General features: G+C 39.7%; 1 protein-coding gene across 1 annotated transcript; it reads right to left on the reverse strand.

The window, feature by feature from the left end:
- Positions 1-1,012: 1,012 nt before the first annotated feature.
- Positions 1,013-20,242, reverse strand: LOC132362743 (acidic mammalian chitinase-like). Its single transcript, XM_059917749.1, is given in 13 exon segments — positions 1,013-1,359; positions 2,653-2,791; positions 3,833-3,949; positions 4,676-4,746; positions 4,749-4,857; positions 5,024-5,147; positions 5,765-5,919; positions 12,861-13,002; positions 14,512-14,568; positions 14,929-15,133; positions 16,207-16,290; positions 18,941-18,970; positions 20,218-20,242. Coding segments are annotated over 13 exon segments (1,605 nt in total).
- Between the last annotated feature and the right edge of the window lie 213 nt (positions 20,243-20,455).

Raw genomic sequence — 20,455 nt, forward strand, 5'->3', positions numbered from 1 at the left:
TTCCTTCAGAAAGGGCATTAAGTATAGTCTACCTTATCTTTTAATGGGAAGGTCCTTTTGTGCCTACTTAGCCTTCTTAGTAATTATCAGACCGATGGCAAGTCTTCATGTGTCTGGATACCAAAGAGTGAGATGCTGTTAGTGCCTCAAAAAGCTGTAGCCTGCTGTACTCTTCAGGGTCAGCATATGATAAGTGTTAGCTGATGAAAGAAGCACTAGGAGTTGAAACCTACTGGGAGTATGATGCTGAGAGGCCTAATTCCTTAGGGGCCAAGATCTTCTGAAGAAAAATGGTGAAAGACAAGTCCACTGGAAATCAAATTAGAATATTGAGATAATGCTAAATATACCTCAGTCTAAAAACTTTTACTTCATTTAATCTGATCATTTAAAGATTTCTATTATCTTGTCAAGAAGTATTTTTATGACTTGAGATAAATCAAGATTAACATTTCTCACCGCTTTAGCACACCTCCCTCCCTTTTCTCCTTTGGATCCACACACATGCTGCTTTCAGAGGTGGTAATTTAGCATTCATTATTTTTTCTGACTTAGGGTCTTGGGCGCCTTCTTTGGAGGATATTGACAGGGATGAGAGAACATCTTTCACACTGTTTTTTGGTTCATACTCTCAAGGCTTTTGCCAGGGAAGGCAACTCCTCTTTCTAAAATAGTAATCTGATTTGACAAAAAGTAAAAATTTTACTATAGCTTCAGTTAACCTCCAGGGTCCCTTGAAATGCTTAATTGTATATACAAGTACTTAAGAAAGAATACAAAAAAATAAAGTATACAGTGTCATTTATTTTACATATGGGTTTTGTTCAAGGGGTTTACAGTTTTTTTTAGATCTTAATGGAGTAAAACCTAATTATAATGCTGCTTTAGTAACGTAGGGCTTCCAAATTGACAGATAGATTGATATAATATGTAGACTACATGGAGTATTGGAAGATTAAGTTTGACATGCAGCACAAGAGCATTTGTGACAAAGTAGAATTTTTCCAACATTTTAAATTGAAGGCCAATTACAACACTTGCTGTTCTGGTGGAACACCAGACCCTGAGCACACTGGGAGTGGAAGGTCTTGCCTCCAACACACTGGTGGAACTTGGTGGTGTCTTTAGGATTGCTAAAAATGCCATCTGCTTTACCAGTACAGAAACCTTCATCTCCTCCACTGCCCCCATCACCACCACCTTCTCCACCACTGCTGCTGTCTCCACCGATATTAGCACAGAAACCTTCACTTCCGGGTGTCACTGGTGGGTTGTCTCCACCGATATTGGCACAGGAAACTTCATTTCCGGTTGTCACTGGTGGGTTGTACCAGGTCTTGGTGGCTGGTGGAGTGCATTCTAAAAGAACAAAAAGACCATTTCAGAACATCATCATAAGCTGTTTTTGAATGTAGAAGCAAAAACTATAGACCTCCTCTTATATCAGTTTTGTTCTCCAAGAACTTGAGCCCTGTGAGAGTTCCAAGTTATGGTTGGGAAGAATGTTACAAGGGGACAGATGTCCAAAGCAAGCAGGAAGGGAGAACAAGGGCCATTGGAGTCCTAGCAGGCTGTCAGCCCTGGGCTTATGCTACGTTTCCACTGAGGGAGATGTGAACCCAACCTTACCGTGACTGACCAAGGATTTTATGTGGGGGACTAATTAATACTTGTGTTTTTGTAGAGGAGGCTTATCCATATTTCTGTCATAAGTAATACATCTGCATTTTGTCATCTTGTTAGCCACAAGTATTATACTTAGATTTTATCATCTTGTTATGTTTTGTTTCTTATGCTTTATTTTTGCTTGTTTCCTTTCAACATTGCTTTTTCTCCCCTTTTTCTCCCTCTGGCAATTCAGACATTTTATATTTCATTTTACTCTATTACTAGAACCCTCTCCACCACTAGAATTTGCTACCTCTTACTCCCTCACTCTATAATTTGAGCCCATCTTTTTATAATCATCTCTTAACAGGTTTTACAATTTAAAAAATCAATTATTCTGTCAATTTCCTGAGAGTAGAGACATACGGAACCCTCATACCTTCTACTTCTCTACCTCCATCTTTAGCCTTACCCCAGGGATGCTTAACCAAGGAACATGCAAAGCCATGTGAAGAGCAGGGGTTTCTCTCCTCAAACTGCTGTGTCATGGACCAATCAGCAATGTGAGCCTTTGTGCCTGCTCTTCTTCAAGACCTACCTCCGACCCTCCCCACTAGCACCCAAAGACAAAATCTGTAACTAAAGCAGGTGGGAAGTGGCTAACTGGCCTGCTTATGTCTAAGTTATGATATGGTGCACTGCACTGACAGGGAAGCTGTCTAGTTTAGAGAAAATGTCAGCACATGCATCAGACTCACTTTCAAGATATCAGATTCTTCCTCCCAGACAAAATTTTCCTGAGAAGAAAGGCCCACCTCTAGGGTATAAGGTGTATTCAAATCTTTGCCCACATAGCTACTGAACTTAGACTGGCCTCTTGGTTGAAAAAAGTATTTCTAAAAAGCCTCTTCCTGTAAATCTGTCCCTTTTTCACATGATGCTCTGTGGCTGCCTCCATGCACTCTTGTCCCTCTGCAGTTGCCATTCTTGCAGCTTGACCTACATCATCTTTAGAACAATGTGGTGAACTTAGTAGTGATGCACCTGAGGACAAGCCCAGGAGTGACTTCAGCTTGATTGTGAGTGAATATTTGCCCTTATTGCAGAAGGAGCCTAAGAAGTCATCCAGATCAATGGCCCAAATCATGGCCCCACCAAAACTGTTCTCCTTGAGAAAGTCAACCTGCAGACACAAAGAGCACTTGGTAGCCAGAATCAAATGGCATCTACACAACAAAGAATGGAGTACAGGGTGACAAGGGGATATAAGGGAGAAAATTGCAAGTGGGTTGAAACCCTATGAATTTTTTTTTTTTATGAAAGGATATGTGCTTTGTGAATTCAAGGTATGATTGTCTAACTCAGTTCTATTTTTGTTTTCTTGCTCCAGTTAATAAACTCTTGGGTATTAATATAAACAAAGCTAATATTTATTTAATACTAGTAGTCCAAGCTAAGCTACATTTTAACATTCATTACTTGCTTAATCTTCACAGGAACTACTGGGTAGATCCTATTATTATTACTCTTTCACAGATTTCTGGGAACTCACCCAATCCTAGATCAGGACTTGAGAACCAGGTATATCTGACACCAAAGTCTAGACTGTTAACCACTGCACCATACAGCCCCTTTCTCCTCCATGTTGACCACTTTTCTCCTGACCAGGATTCTGTAAAGATGAACTGACAGAGCAGTGCGATGGAAAGAGCCTAGATTCTGAGCCAGATAACATGTTCAATTACTGCCTTTGCATTCTCCAACTATGTAACCTTGGGTTAGTCACAGAATCTATGAACCTCAGCTTACACATCTGTAAAATGGAGATGCTATTTCTTACTTCACTGGATTGTGTAGAATCAAGTAAGATAATGGTTGCAAGGCGTTTAGGTAAAAATGTAAAGGATTATTTTCATTATTGTCCATGAAAATGTTGGTCTTAGATCTAGCTTATAACCATTTCACATGAATTAGTATAGATTCATATTGGACAAAAATTGGGCAATAAATTTTAAACATATTAGAATATTATACTATATGTCAGTGTATTCCCCTATATATTGTACACTGTATCATTAAATCTATATTTAATCATATTGTTTTCTCTGTCTTGGTGGAAAGGTAAGTCATAATGAGGTTGGTCTACTCCACTTTGTACATATTTAAAACTTTGAAACCACTTAGGATTTGAAGCTAGAATTGTAATTTTTTACACTGTTCATACCTTATATCCATAGCTTTTAATATTGTCATAGCCAACCCACTCAGGGTTTTTATAAGCATATGGAACTTTTTGGTCTTCTATCCAGGCATTTGTGACTTCACTTAGGAATGTGCAGATCTATGGGGGGAGTGAAGAAGGAAACATTGAGTATGTCACAGATTATGTCATGTATTGGAGGAGAAAGGACTTAAATGGGAGAAAAATAGTAAGAAATGGGAGACAGATGGAAAAGGGGGCATTGTGAAATATCTACTTTAATTTCACATATTTCTCTAGAAAGTGATTTTGTTTCATAAACTGAAGACACAAATTTATATGAAACTAGGTACAAAGAAGTGAAATTCTAATTCTATAACCACAGGTTAGTTGAGAAATCGTAAGCATGACCAAATGTGCTGAGGTCATTCTTCCACAAACACTCGAGTCTTTGGCAAACACTGCTAACTATTCACCTATCAGTCTGAATTTTTAACACAAGATTTGAGTACATGCAATCAATTCAGGTTGGAAAGAAGATCCAATTATATGCCATCACTAGGCTAAACTACTGAAATCCTTCTCCATCTATTTACATGGATGTAACAGAATTCAGTATAGCTTTGGACTGTAGAAAATATGGTCCCATACACTTCAAAACCCAAAAAGGAAATTCAGCTTGGTTTTTTTAAGTGAAAAGTATTCCACAGTCATCAACCTGCCTTTCCACAGGCTGCTATGCTCAGAGCTGTTAGATCTGTGAAAGCTGGGATATAGGATCTCAAGAGCAGAGGAGTAACAAAATGACTTGGAGAGTGGAAGAATTTTCCCCAGGGCATTTTAGCCTGAATTAGCTGTGTTAGTTACCTCATAGTAAGTCCAGAATCCAGCCTCACCTGTGTAAGGACCAGATGACCCTGCTCCAGAGACTGGGCACAGACTGAGGTGTCAGAAGTGCTGAGCCAGAAAGTCCTCCCATAGGTGAGGAACCCCATGATGAGCTTCTCTGAAGGGACCCCATTGTCTCTCCAGGGCTTCATGGCATATTCCTGCAGAAGGTAACACAGACATTAGTCCTTACCAGTGTTTTCTCCATATGATTAACAAAGTCTAGCTAATTGTCCCCCAAAGAGAAACCCTGTTTTCCAACAACCAAGGTTCCCAATCCCTTACCTGTCTTCCGTCTGCATATGATTTGGGTCTTTTCTTTTTTACACAGTTGAAAGAACATATGTCGCCTTGATCCTTGGATCCTACACGCAGGGGGCTGTTGTGTCTTGTACTCGTGTCCCAGCCATGATGGAAGTCATAGGTCATCACACTGATGAAATCAAGAAGCCTGGAGCAAGAGATTTTGAGCCATCAAGATCCTGGGAGCATTTTCTTATGGACAATTTAAGAGCAAGAAATGGTAGCTGTGGAAACTCATGATGTCAAGTAGATATCCATATGGCCCCACTAATGTGGCTTTCTGGGTGTTATCTTCTGTGACTTCCATAGGGCTAGATAGAAAGTCTCCTTTAGTTTCTTGAAATAAACAGGGCAAATCCAGAGCAGAAGGTAAGAAAACATGGTAGTTAGAGCATGTGTCTCAGAAACACATGTCTCTAGGGCCATGGGAGTTGCAGGTGAATAGCTCTCCTATTGTTTTGTCAATAATAGCTTTTTAAAAAATTTTATAGCCTTTTTCAAAAGAAACTGTTAATGAGGTTAGCTGTTACATATAAAGATTTTCCAAGGTCTTGAATCTTGTTCCTCTTTCCCCCAAAGCCTACTACAGTGACAATTTAAAGGGGTCACCACCTTATCCCAGAACCACTTCAAACATTGTTGGCAATTGATGGTATCAACTTTCTCAACATTATGTTTACACAACTACTTGGAATGCTTTCTACCAAAACGTTTAGGTATCTCTGCTCTGGGATTTGGAGAACCTGAGAGACTCCTCACACTCACTTTCCAATCTCTGCAATTTCATATCCCGCATCAATGGTCCCTTTGCCTGCAGACACAGCTGCTGTGATCAGCAGTCTGGGTTTTCCTCTTTCTTTAGCCTCTTCTTCAAAAGCCTGTAGCATTTCCTGGAGAGAAGAGAGGGTGAATTTTAGTGGCTGTCTTCATTATCTATTTCCTATGGTGAGTACTTCTTGAGATGGTTTCCAGCTCATAGCAATTCCCCATTTCTGGAAATAGCCCTTGAAATATAGGGATAGATTCTGGTAAGGTATAACTTGGAACAAAGATAAAAACAGTAAGAGTCCTTGAATCTAAGTCTCATTTAATGACAATTCTAGAGAAAAAGACCAGGAACTCCTGGCAGAGGATCTAGAAACTCTCTTCCTTGCTGTGACTTCGTTCTCCCTTTTGAAGCTCTATCCTCAGCATTTGTTCTTTCCTGCCTCTAGCCTTTGCAAATGCTTTTATCGCTTCCTTAGAAAATTCTTCCTATCCTTTGTATTCCTGGTTGCTTTTATATCTTCATGTTGTTGCTCAAATGTCGCTTCTTTGAGTAGACTCCACTGACCATCTTATTTGCTGCTATCATTGCTCTTATCATGATTGACAATTACTTATTCATTTATTTGTTTTGCTCTGTATCCTCCACTATGCTGTAATCCCCACAAGAGCAAGTATCACATTTATCTTACTCACTGCTCTGTATCCAGTGTGAAGCAGTGTCTGGATCATAGAATGCACTCAATACTTACTGAATGAATGACATAATGAAAGGTTCCTTCTTCTTGATTCAAGAATTTCTTGGAAGAGAGGATTCAAGATGGAAGTGTAGAAGGACTCTGAACTGACTCCTCCCATGGATACAACAAATCTACTACTACATATGGAAAAATTCCCTCCAGAAAGGGCCTGAAAACTGGATGAATAGAGTCTCCACAACAAAGGGTAAAAGGACAGCATTGAGATGGGTAGAAGAAACAGAGATACAGTCACATCAAGGAAAAACCACACTCCAGCCACAGTGATCCACAATCACGAAGTATAACAAAGGTACAGTTACCTGAAACTAATACAACATTGTAAATCAACTATACTCAAATAAATTTTTTTTTAAAGTACAGTTATTTTCCCTGAGGAATAAAAGTTTCGAGTTCCACATCAGGCAAACTAAGCCTTAGATCCTTCTCAGGAGATACAAACCCTGCCCTCCCCAAACCACTGAGTTTAAAAACCAATGTGAAAACCATAGAACTACAGGGAAAGGAAAACTCATTTTTAAAGGGCCCACACACAGTCTCTCTTGACACAAAAACCTGCACAAAATCACCAGATTGAAAAGTGCATGGACCATAGATGAAAGGGACACACTTTCTAATCCTGAAGCATCTGCTATAGAGTAAGGACCAGCTGGGATGATCCCTGGGGACTGAGACCCTAGTGGGAGCTATTTTTGCCATCTCAGGCTACCTTACTAATACTGGCACTGGTGGCACCATATTGGAAATCTCCATCTAATCTGTGGGTGCACACTGCTAAGAGCCCTGCCTACCTCTGTGTTTTGGCAGTGCCTCACAGCCAGCCAGGAAATAACCCTGCTGGGCACTGGTGGGCACAGCCCCACTGCAGTTCTGAGGGCCAGCCCTATCCCCCAGCATATGACAGCCCTGAAAATAGTCTTTGAAGCCATTATATGGCCAGCTCTGCCCACAGGTACCCAGCAGCCACCGTGGATGAGTCTCACAGCCATTCTGGGACCAGCCAACCCACTAGTAACTGGCAGCCACCATGACTTGGCCCCACAGGCATTCCAGGGGCTACCGCTGACCACCAGCATCCAGCAGCCACTATGGTGAGACCCCATAGGCAATTTGCAGGGCCAATCCCGCATACTAGTGTGCTGTCATAGTATCTGTGACCCCACAACAACAGGAAAACATATGCAGCCCACATAGGGGACATGGCTTGTGCACATTGCTCTGGTGGCCAATTAGGATAGTTCTTCTGAACCCCACAGGACATCTCCTATATAAAGCCAGTCTTTCAAGACTGGGAGTGGTAGCTGATTTACCTAATACATCAAAACAAACACAGAGAATTAGGCAAAATGAGTAGACAGAAGAATATGTTCCAATCAAAAGAACAAGACAAAAATCTCAGAAAAAAAAATGAAATGAAATGGTGATAACCAACCTACCTGATAAAGAGTTCAACATAATGGTCATAAAGATGCTCCCTGAACTCAGGAGTAGAAGGGAAGAACACAATGACAGCATCAACAAAGAGATAGAAAAATATTTTTAAAAAGTAAACAGAAGTTATAACTGAACAGAAAAATACACTAGATGTGTTCAACAACAGATTACAATAGTAGTCAAACAAATCAGTGAGCTAAAAGGCAAAGCAATGGAACTCATCCAGACAGAGCAGCAAATTGAACAAAAAATTTTAAAAAGTGAAGATACTTTAAGGGACCTTTGGTACAACAACAAGTAGCATAACATTCACATTATAGGGGTCCCAGAAGTAGAAGAGAAAGAGAAAGGGACAGAAAAACTTATTTGAAGAAATAGTAGCTGAAGAATTCCTAATCTGGGGAAGGAAACAGACATCCAGGTCCAGGAAGCTTGGAGAGTTTCGAATAAATTGAACCCAAAGAGACATGCACCAAGACACATTGTAATTAAAATGGCAAAAGTTAAGGAAAAAGAATCTGCTGCTTTTAGGAGAGCAGCAAGGGAAAAACAATTTGTTACATACAAGTGAAACTCCATAAGGCTATCAGCAGATTTTTCAGCAGAAACCTTACAAGCCAGTAGGAAGTGGCATGACATATTCAAAGTACTGAAAGGAAAAAACTTCCAACAAAGAATTCTCTACCCAGCAAGGTTATCATTCACAATTGAAGGAGAGATTATGAGTTTCCAAGATAAACAAAAGCTAAAGGAGGTCACCACCACTAAACTGGCCTTATAAGAAATGTTTAAGGGACTTCTTTAAGATGAAAAAAAGGCACTAATTAATAATTTTTAAAAATATGAAAGCATATTGAAGAGACTGTTCTTTCTCCAAAAAAAAAAAAAAAAAAAAAAAAAAAAAAAAAAATATGAAAGCAAAAATCTCACTTGAAAATGTAAATATATTTTTAAAAAAGTAGTGGATCAATCACTAATAAAGTAAATGTGAAGGTTAAAAGACAAATGTAATAAAATTAACTAAAATTACAATAATCAGTTAAGAGTTACATAAAATAAGATGTAAGCAAAAGTATAAAATGTGGGAGAGATTAAAAGGGGATATTTACATAGAATGTTATATATGAACTTCATGGTAACTACATGAAAAAAAAAACTTTAAATGTAAATGGACTAAATTCACAATCATAAGACATAGAATGGCTGAATGAATAAAGAAACAAATCCATCTATATGCTGCCTACAAGAGACTCACTTCAAAAATAAAGACACACGTAGACTGAGGTGAAGGGATGGAAAAAAATATTTCATGCAAAAGGAAGTTAAAAAGAAATTTAGAGTAGCTAAACTCATACCAGAGAAAATAGACTTTAAAATAAACACTGTAATAAAGACAAAGAAAGGCATTACATAATGACAAAGGGGTCAATCCAATAAGAAGCTGTAACATTTGTAAATGTATATGCACCCAACAGAGGAGCACCAAGATATATAAAGCAATTATTAACATACTCAAAGAGAGAAATTTAAAGCAATAGTAATAGTAGGGGAGTTATCACCCTCTTACATCAGTAACAGATCATCCAGACAGAAAATCAAGAATAAAACAGTGGACTTAACACATTAGATCACATAGCTTTAGAGATATATACAGAACATTCCATCCAGACTAGCAAAATACACATTTTTTTCAAGTTCATATGGAAGGTTCTTCATGATAGATCACGTGTTAGGTCATAAAACAAGTCTCAATAAATTCAAGATTGAACTTATATAAAGCATCTTCTATAACCACAATGATATGAAACTAGAAATCAGTCATGAGAAAAAATGAGAAAAACAACAAAATGTGGAGATTAAACAACAATGCTATGAATAACCAATGGACCATCAAGAAAATTAAAGGAGAAATCAAAAAATACCAAGAGACAAATGAGAATAGAAATATGACATGCCAGAATCCATCAGATGCAGCAACGGTGGTTCTGAGAGGGAACTTCATAGTAAAACAGACCTACATCAAGAAAAAAGAAAAATCTCAAGTAAACAATCTAACTTTACCAAAAGGAACTAGAAGAAGAACCAAAAAGATCAATGAAATTAAGAGCTGTTTCTTTGAAAAGATAAATAGAATCAATAAGGCATTAGGCAGACTAACAGAGAGAGAGAGAGAGGGAGAGAACAAGTAAATAAAATCAGAAATGAAAGAGGAGAAGTTACAACTGATACCACAGAAATACAAAGGATAATAAGATACTACTAAGAACAATTGTAAGCCAATAAATTGGTTACCTAGAAGAAATGGATAGATTTCTAGAAACATACAATCTTTCAAGACTGAATTATGAAGAAATGGAAAATCTGAATAGACTGATTACTAAGGAGATTAAAACAGTAATCAAAAATCTTCCAACAAACAAAAGCTCAGGACCACATGGCTATTTAATACCTATCTTTCTCAAACTCAATTGAAAAGGAGGGAAAATTTTCACACATTTTATGAAGCCAGAATTGCCCTGATACCAAATCTAGACAAGGACCACACACACAAAAAAACTATAGGCCAATATCCTTGATGAACATAGATGCAAAAGTTCTCAATAAAAATATTAACAAACCAAATCCAACAATACAATAAAAGGATCAGATGCTACTATCAAGTGTGATTTATACCAGGGATGCAAGGATGGTTCAGCACCTACAGATCAATCAAGGTGATACATCACATTAACAAATGAAGGATAAAAAACATATGATCATCTCAATAGATGTAGAAAAAGCAGTTGACAAAATTCAAGATCCATTTATGATAAAATCTTTCAATAAAGGAGGCATAGAGGGAATGTATCTCAACATAAAAAAGCCATATATGATAAATCTACCTCCAATATATTCAATAGTGAAAAGCTAAAAGTTTTTCCTCTAAGATCACAAGCAATACAAGGATGCCCATTCTCACCACTTCTACTTAACATAGTGTTTGGAAATCCTAGCCACAGCAATTAGGCAAGAAAAATAAATTAAGACATTCAAATTGAAAAGGAAGAAATAAACTGTCACTATCTGTAGATGACATGATGCTATATATAGAAATCCCTAAAGACTCCACCAAAAAAAAAGTAAGAATAAATGAATTCAGTAAAATCACAGAATACAAAATTAATATACAGACATCTGTTACATTTCTATACAATAATAATAAACTAACTAAGAAAGAGAAATTAAGAAAACAATCCCATTTACAATTGCATCTCAAAGAATAAAATACCCAGGAATAAATTTAACCTAGGAGGTGAAAGACTTGTACTCTAAAAACTATAAGACATTGATGAAACAAATTGAAGACAATGAAAATACATGAAAGTATAAGCCATTCTTGTGGACTGGAAGAATTAATATTGTTGAAAAGTCCATACCAAAGCACTTCATAGATTCAATGCAATCCCTATCAAAATACCTATGGCATATTCACAGTATTGGAACAAATATTCTAAAATTTGTATGGGACCACAAAAGACCTTATATTCTCATATCATACTCCCTGATTTCAAACTATACTACAAAGCTATAGTAATCAAAACAGTATGGTACTGCCACAAAAATAGACACATAGATCAATGGAAAAGAATTGATTCCCCAGAAATAAATCCATGCATGTAGACAATTAATCTATAACAAAGGAGCAAATGACATATAATGATAAAAGACATTTTCTTCAATAAATAGTGTTGGGAAACTTGGATGGCCACACACAAAAGAATTAAACTCGACTACTCTCTTACACCATACACAAAAAATAACTCAAAATGGATTAAAGGTGTGAATTCGAGACTTGAAACCATGAAATTTTTGGAAGAAAACTTAGGTAGTAACCTCATTAACATTGGTCACAGAGACATTTTTGGGGATCTGACTCCAAGGCAAGGGAAACATAAGCAAAAATATACAAACAAAATTACATTAAACTAATAAGCTTCTTTACAACAAATAAAACCATCATCAAAACAAAATTCAACCTACTGAATGGGAGAAAATATTTGCAAATCATATATCTGATAAGGGGTTAATATCTAAAATATGTAAAGAATTCAGAAAATTCAAGACCAAAAAACCCCAAACACTCCAATTAAAAAATGGGCAGAGGATCTGAATCGATATTTTTTCCAGAGAAGACATACAGATGTCCCACAAGCACATGAAAGGATGTTCAACATCATTAATCAAAACCACAATAAAATATCCTCTCACAACTGTTAAAATTGCTATTATTCAAAAGACAAGGAATAACAAATGTTGGACAGGATGTGGAGAAAAGAGAACCCTCATACTTTGTTGGTGGGATTATAAATTGGTGCAAGCATTGTAGAAAACAGTATGGAGATTACTCAAAAAATTAAGGATAGAACTACCATATGACCCAGCTATTACACTTCTGGGTATTTATCCAAAGAAAATGAAAACACGAATTAAAAAAAATATGTTCCCCTATGTTCACTGAAGCATTATTTACAATAGCCAAGATATGGAAGCAACCTAAGTGATCAAAACATGGTATACATGTGTGTGTATATATATATATAAATGGAATTCTACTCAGCCTTAAAAAAGAATGAAATTCTGCCATTTGCAACCACATGGATGGAACTTGAGTGTATTATGCTAAGTGAAATGAGTGAGATGGAGAAAGACAAATACCATATTATTTTAATCATAGGTGGAATCTGAGGAAAAAACCCAGCAAACAAACAAAATAAAACAAAAACAAAGTCATAGATACAGTGAACAAACTGGTGGTTACCAGAGGGGAAGAGGGTTGTGGGGTGGGTGAAATGGGTGAAGGACATTAACTGCATGGTGATGGCTAATAACTAGACTTATGACTGTGATCACTCTGTAATGTATACAGATGTTGAACTATCATGCTGTATACCCGAAGCATATATAAAAGCATATATATTGATGAAGCATATATATTGACGAAGGAAGTCAATGACAGAACAGATGAAAATTTTGCTTTTGGCAGCTGTGGAGACCATGGTTGTGAATCTAGGCAGAGAGTTTGTCTGTATTAACATCACAGATCCAGGAATAATCCCCACAACATCTCTGATATCAATTTTTATTATGCATTTTATAGTAGCCACCATTGGATTTTTACAGTTAAGGTGAACTCAAAGTGTTAATGTTAATTAGTAGATAAGTGTTTATAATTAAAACTTTATTTTCTTCAGTATACCCATTCAATAATATTCTCTATTTATTTATAATATCAATGGTACATGTGCACTTAAATTATTAGTGAGATCTTTCAGGGGCAGTGGTTTAGATATCACAGTTCTTTGATCCTAAGATGTTCATTTTTTATATTTACTGTTTCTAAAATTAAGATGTGATTTATAATATGTGAATACGTTTAATGAAGCCCTTCTGACTCCCAAAGATGTTCTATTAAATATACTGAGTCTTGTACTTAAAGTTGCCTTGAAATCTAGAAAAATTAGTTCGTCTGTCATAGTCAGCAGTTTTATACTCTATAAACACATTTTTAAACCCTCTTGGTTAGTTCTTGATTATAACGAGCCTGTGGTAAACCCTTTGTAACCTGGATCAAAACCTCCCTAATTTATCTTCTTTTTTTTTCTTTTCTTTTTGCTTTTAGTTCAGGTATTCAATAGCAATTAAGTTTTTTTTTTAATTGAAATAAACTGACTAGTGCAAACTGAGTTACCTAAAAAGGGAGGGGGGACATATTGTTTGGAGTTATGGGAATTGACCTGCAAAGATTTTCCTATATAAGTGATTTGTGAGCAAGATAAGAAAAAAACTCTATTGGTGGAGTGGACTTGAGGCAGAAGAAATATTGATCAAATACCAAAGGTGAGAATTAGCTTGTTACCTGATAGGTAACTGCCAGAAAGTTCACTTGGCTATTTGAGAATAAAAACACTCATTGCAACTTGTTCCATCATTGCATTTTAGGAGTAGCTGCCTACCTCTGAAGAATTTTGGAGGGAAGAAGAGAGAGGCAAGTTACTTTTCATGTCAAATAACTTTGTGATCTCTAATTTCAAAATAATTATAGGAAGGCCTTACTTTCAGAATTTAAAAAGTAGTTTACCACTGACTTGGATAACTTTTTACATACAAATCTAGTCTAACCTCATCATCTCTTTTTTCCAACTCAGAATCAAAAAGCCTGTGAGGTTACCAATCCTTTCTCACTGCTTCCCGGGAGAAAAGCCTATGACTCAACCCAGGGCTCATATTCTCGTGAGGACCCAAGTGCTTCTCCATCACCACGCCAGTTCTTTCTCACTCACCATTCTTCACATTCTTTTGAGTGTTTGCCCACCATTTTCTCCATACTATTTCTATGTTTCCACATCTGCTGCAGTCAGCCCTTCCCACCTGCAGACAGTATCTTCTTAAGTACCAGTCTCTTTCCCCCTGGAATATCCATTTTCGCCTACCCACTGGTATCATATTTTCCCACCCCAGCCTGAAGGATTCTTCCTTTTGCCTCCACCCTCATATTCTGGCCATAGAAAGACTTACTTCTGAGTGCCAAAATTCCAGCCACCAACAGCCAGCAAAGTGACCAGATCTCTGTTGCTGCAGAAAGAAACAAACGGACACTTTTTAGTGAGACCTCTGTGAGCTTGCAGGATACAGGTACTGCAAAAACAACTCTGCTATCCTCATTCTTGACTCTCTGGGAAATAGGCAGCCACCAAGTACAAGCTCTAAAGTCCCCATGGCAAGTGCGCCTCTCCATCTGCCCACGTTAGTCTTTACATCATAGTTTACCATACATGTGTCAGAAATCTGTGTATTCTTTTCAGGAAAAAACTATCTGCAAGGGACTTTGCCTCTCAGAATCTTATGATATTTGGGAATAAATTGGAGACTGAACTTGGGCTCTCCATTATCCCTCGCTGACTCCCACTCACCGTGGATTCAATTCCCATTGACCAGTCTTTCAGGGTTTGGAACTGAGTATACAGGACATCAATATCATTCCATTCATAGGGAGCAATCTTGTTGTCATTCATGGTGGCAAAGGCATATATCAGGTGTGTGCACAGACATGGGTCCACATCCTTGGGGAAGAACTTGGCTGGTTCTGGTCGATACTGCGACCAGTTGGTAAAATAGCACACTATCTTATAGGCTGAGCCTATGAGAGAAAGCAGCAGCCATTGTGGTGCAAGTCTCCACTGTCTGTGTCACTTGCTGATGACCTCTTCAAGGGGAAGGGCTACCTAAGTGTTCACATGACAGATACCTGGTAGATACTGCTGCACTCCTTTCCCAGGCCTATGAAGGACCTGGCTAAACAGTCATGACACTTTTTTGAACAGAATCTCAGCAAGACCTATGCATCTTTCATGACTCAGAAAGCTTTAAATCAATTCAAGTCAACACATAAAATAAAATCAATTCACCATCATAGCAGCAAGTGGTGAGGTTAATTATGCTCCTTGGGTACTATTCATAACTTCAAAGACTACTCAAGTTCATTACCAATAAAACAAATACCTTTTGTAGATGGCATATGATGTGACTGATGCTTTATTTAGAGGTTTTATATGCATTGTTTTACTTAAATTTTAATACCCATACGGCCTTATGGGGGAAACATTGTCATTTTTAGATGAGACTCAGAACTACTCAAGGCTGAAAGATTAAGATGAATACCAATTCATTCATCCATTTATTCCCCAAATATTTATTGTGCATGCACTATTTCCAGGCAGTCTTGCTCTGAAGCTCATGCTCTTCCCACTCTCCTCTCCTGAGTCCCCATATCTGGGCCTTAGTAATATTTCACGTCCACAGACCAATGCTTAGTTATTAGAAAGAATGTGGGGACATTTGAGGGGAAAAGAAGACAACACAAAGAAGAGTATAGACTACTAGGTAATAGACACTATTCTTGGCATTAGAATATTGGGTTAAGTCCTGGTGCTGAACAACCAAGGACAAGTCGCTTCCCTTCTCTGTGCTTTAGTTTTCCCACCTATAAAATGAGGCATTCTGGATTAGATGAGCTGTATGTCCCCTCCCAGTGTTGACTTTCTGAGATCAAGCAAAACAGGCTGGGGCTAGTCCTAGTCCTGACATCACAAAACAGGTCTTAGTCCTGACATAGCAAAAGGAGAAGGAAATGCAGACTTGGAAGAAAGGAGGGAAAGAGGCGTAACTATCAGGAAAATTGGAGTGTGGATAGAAGGCTGTGTTACTCCTTACCTAGTTGTACCTGCAGCAGAACAGCCAAGCTTGAAACAAACAAAGAAACAAAATACAAAAACCAGGCGTCCTCAGATGGGTTTCCTAGTTAGGACCTGCTGTACTCAGGAGACTTCCAGGACATCAAGGGCCTTTGGATTTATCAGTGGCATTTCCCCAGGACCCCATTTCATCACTCTCAAGCGTGGATCCCAAGTTCCTCTATCCACAGCCTGAGGCATGGGGGTATCCCCTATGTACAAGGCTCACTGAAACAGAAACCTGCCCTCCTCCCCATCCCCAGGGACACGCCATGACCTGTGGGAAGGAAGAAGGGCAAAAAGAGTAGGAGACTCACAGGCCCAGAGCAGCATCCTTCCCATTGTGCCTACACACTGGCCACCTTGGGCAGCCTCTTGACCCAGCCGTATATAAGGAGAAGACCCCTTTTACCACTATGGGAACAGCACAGCTGCCACCTCATGACCACAGGTGCCCAAGGGTGTCACGTTCATATCGCCACCCATCCCATCTCATCCAGATTCATGAGAATCTAAGCGGGAGAGAATCCAGGAGAGTTCCCTCACCAGCCCAGGCCTGGCTACTCTGACAGAACTGCTTACAATTGGAAGCCTTAGCTCAGCACTGAGGTCAAGTCCCTCAGGGGATGTGGAAGCCCAGAGAAGGAATGAAGGGCACAGTGTTAGAATCAGGGTCCCAAGGTACAGGGCCCAGGACCAGAAAAACACATGGTGGGAGGGTTTAGTTGTGATGTTAAGCATTCATTTAAGGCATGTAACTTTCTTCCTACAGGACCAGGCCCTACTTTTAAGGCCAGTGGCAAGGGTCCTAGAAGGAACCTGGTTCATGGAAGGGGCAGGATTAGCCCTGCTCATCTCCTCCCCCTTGTCCCCTAGTGATTTTACTACCACAGTGCTGGAGGGGAAGGACAGGGGCAGACATAGGATGCTGCAGCTCCCAGCTCTCCCCCCTTATTCCAGCTCAGGGAAGAGATAGGGAGAGAGCAGCTGCTGCCAGAGAAACATGGACCTTGTACCTCTGCCCTCTCCTCCTCATTCTGGGAGGAGTGGTGGCATTCGGTGTGTAAAGAACATTGTGTCCTATTTTTGCTAGAGCTTGACTCCTTAGGAAAAACATATGAGATTGGGGTTTTGGTGGGGTGAGAGGTGTGGCTGGGAGAGCAGTCAGTGCTACAAGGAGTTGCAGAGGTCAGGGCCTGTTTTATCTCACCTGATGCCCCAAGGCCATAGACTTGCCACTGCCAGCAGCCACATCACTCAAACCTGGGCCTAAGCCAGTCCGGCAGATAAGAGTGGGCACAGGTGCAGGGGCAGCTGTCAGCCTTGGCCTTAAAGCAGGTCCCCAGGCTGAGCCAAGAATTTCTTCAGTGTATCTGGCCTCCTTTAAGTCATCTTGAATTCATCTTTGGATCCCTGGAAGTTGACACAGACTAGGCACTTGATACAAGTTGGTTGAATAAATGGATGTCTCTTCTTCAACAGTTCTGGTGTTGGGCAATCTCATGGCCAAATATCAACAACCAAGCTATTCCTGACTCTATTCATTATCTGTTGCTGTATAACAAATTATCCCCAAACTTAGACACTTAAAACAATAAGAAATATGTATTATTTCATATAGAGTCTATAATTCAGGAGCAGCTTGGCTGAGTGGTCCTGGATTGGGTTCTCTCATGAGAACTGCAGGTTGCAGTCAAGATGTTGACTGGAGCAGGGGGACTTCCCTGGTGGTTCAGTGGTTAAGAATCTGCCTTCCAATGCAGGGGACGTGGGTTCGATTCCTGGCCAGGGAACTAAGATCCCACATGCTGCAGGGCAACTAAGCCCGTGCACCGCAACTACTGAGCCCGCACGCTTTGGAGCCCACGCACCACAACTAGAGAGAAGCCGCGTGCCACAACGAAGAGCCCATGCGCGGCAGCAAAAGATCCCACTTGCCACAATGAAGATCCCGCGTGCCGCAACTAAGACCCGATGCAGCCAAATAAATAAATAAATATTTAAAAAAAATATATATATATAAAAGATGTTGACTAGAGCAGTTATTGAAGGCTTGACTGGGTCTGAAGGATTCATTCCTAAAATAACTCACTCACATGGCTGGCAAGCTGGCACTGGCTGTTGGCAGAAGATCTCAGTACCCCTTGTGGCTTTTCTTTAGGGCTGCTGGAATGTCAGCTGGTTCTCTCAGGGTACGTGAACCAAGAAAGAGCATGATAGAAAGGTCTGAGCCCCACATCAGGCTCCCCAGTCTGGTGACCTCGTGACCCTGTGGTCACTGGACAGGTGGTGGGGGTTTTGACTAGACTGAATCTCTGCCCCTCTTACCTGTCTTGATGTTGCCTTTCCTTTATATCCTTAGTTGTAGAAAATCTGTTTTGCTAGTCTTCAGGTCATTTTCAGAGCTAGTTTTTTTTTTTTTTCAACATCTTTTTTGGAGTATAATTGCTTTACAATGGTGTGTTAGTTTCTGCTTTATAACAAAGTGAATCAGCTATACATATACATATATTTCTATATCTCCTCCCTCTTGCATCTCCTTCCCTCCCTCCCTTCCTTCCTTCCTTCCTTCCTTCTTCTATTTATTTTTTTGTAACAATTTTGAGTATCCTACAGGAGGTAGAGACTCCAGTTCTCTCAGATTTTCAAATATGTCTAAGTCTGCTGATGGTGGAAACTCCTCTATCAAAAGGAAAGACACTCATGATGCTTACCAAGCTGCAGCTGCAGCAATACAACCAAACCTGTAAAAAGACAAGAAACAAATCCATGACTCAGCTCGGGGCTTCCCAGGGAAGCTACAGACCTGTTGCACTGCTGGGTAACTAACAATGAACAGTCAGCTACTGGTGAGTCCTGTACAGATCTTCCTCTCCACAGCTTGTGCCTAAGCCACCCTGGGGAGGAGGGGGTCCTGGAGCTGGGTTCCCCACCACCTAGTGAGTGGTGAGTAGAAAGAGCATGGGCTCTGAGCAGACACTGTTGTGCTTGAAGCCTTGCTCTTCTCCTTCCAGCTGCAGGATGCTGGATATCTTGTCACACAACACCTAACCTCAATTTGCATACTGACAAAAATGGGGAGATTAAAACCCACTTCAAAATATATTGTGAGGATTAGATGAGATAACCAAAGTGACATTACCTAACGTACAGTCAGAATAAAATAAATGTGTGTTAATTAAACCAGTGGCCTATCTACCTGGCACAGTCGTCAAGGCTCCAATGGACTGGATTCTCACCTTCTGACAATGACCTTAAGCCAAGATCTAGCTTATCTACTCTTGTTTTAGCTCAGCTGTATCTTTAGTGGGGGCAAGAGCTGAAAAGCTTTGCATTCTAGCTGAGGCCCAGGATGTCCCAGAATCTGTTGGATCAGCTGCTACCACTGGTGGTGTTCAGCATCCTCAGGTGCTCATGGACCACAGCCTTCCAAAGCTCTTTGGGAGTGGGGTGTTGCCAGGTTAAGGATCTGAGCACTGAGGGTAGCGTTAGTTCTTCCTCTACAGAAGGTGGCACTGGGCAAGATATGGGTGGTGAGAGAGGTGATAGATGAAGGAGTAGAATCATTGTAAAAGTCATTCTATTAAGTGGGACATTGCAGAGAGAGAGGCAGTGAGATTTGGATTGGAAGCAACAGAAGCAGTGCTTTGGGTTAGATGCATTCAGGGAATGCCTGACTTGCTAGGGCACACCTGCTAAGCCTTTGAAATTCAGTACTTTGTTACTTAGCACTTCCTATCAATGTACAGGTGGTGTCACTCTTTTTATTCTGGAACCTGGGCATGTATAAGAGAAAGAAAAAGCCAGCAGCCTGACAAAGCAGGGACCTAATGGGATGGCACATGCCAGGACAAGAGAGAAATGACATAGAAAAATCCAAACAAAGTCTTTTTACATGGAAGCAAACTTCTGGGCCCCTGCTTTCTGATACTTGATGGAGAGTATTCTCTGGATTTAGAGGAGAAGAGGGAATTGGGTCTGTGTTACTTACCAGTCCAAAGCAGCATCCTTTCCATCACTGCTGCAGTCCCCAAAGAAAGACCTGGCGTCCTGTCGCTTTGTGTAAGATCTGAGCTGAGACGGGCCTCTTTATCTCTGTGACAGTAGAACAGCCTATTGTGTTGTCAACTCCTCACCTGCTGTGGCCAATTTCAGAGGACTTGTTCAGAGAATGCATCAAATCTTCTCAAGAAGATAAAATCCTTTTGCCATGTCTTTGACCGTGAGAG

Source organism: Balaenoptera ricei, chromosome 1 (assembly GCF_028023285.1).
Source record: "Balaenoptera ricei isolate mBalRic1 chromosome 1, mBalRic1.hap2, whole genome shotgun sequence".
In the NCBI taxonomy this organism is placed as follows: domain Eukaryota; kingdom Metazoa; phylum Chordata; class Mammalia; order Artiodactyla; family Balaenopteridae; genus Balaenoptera; species Balaenoptera ricei.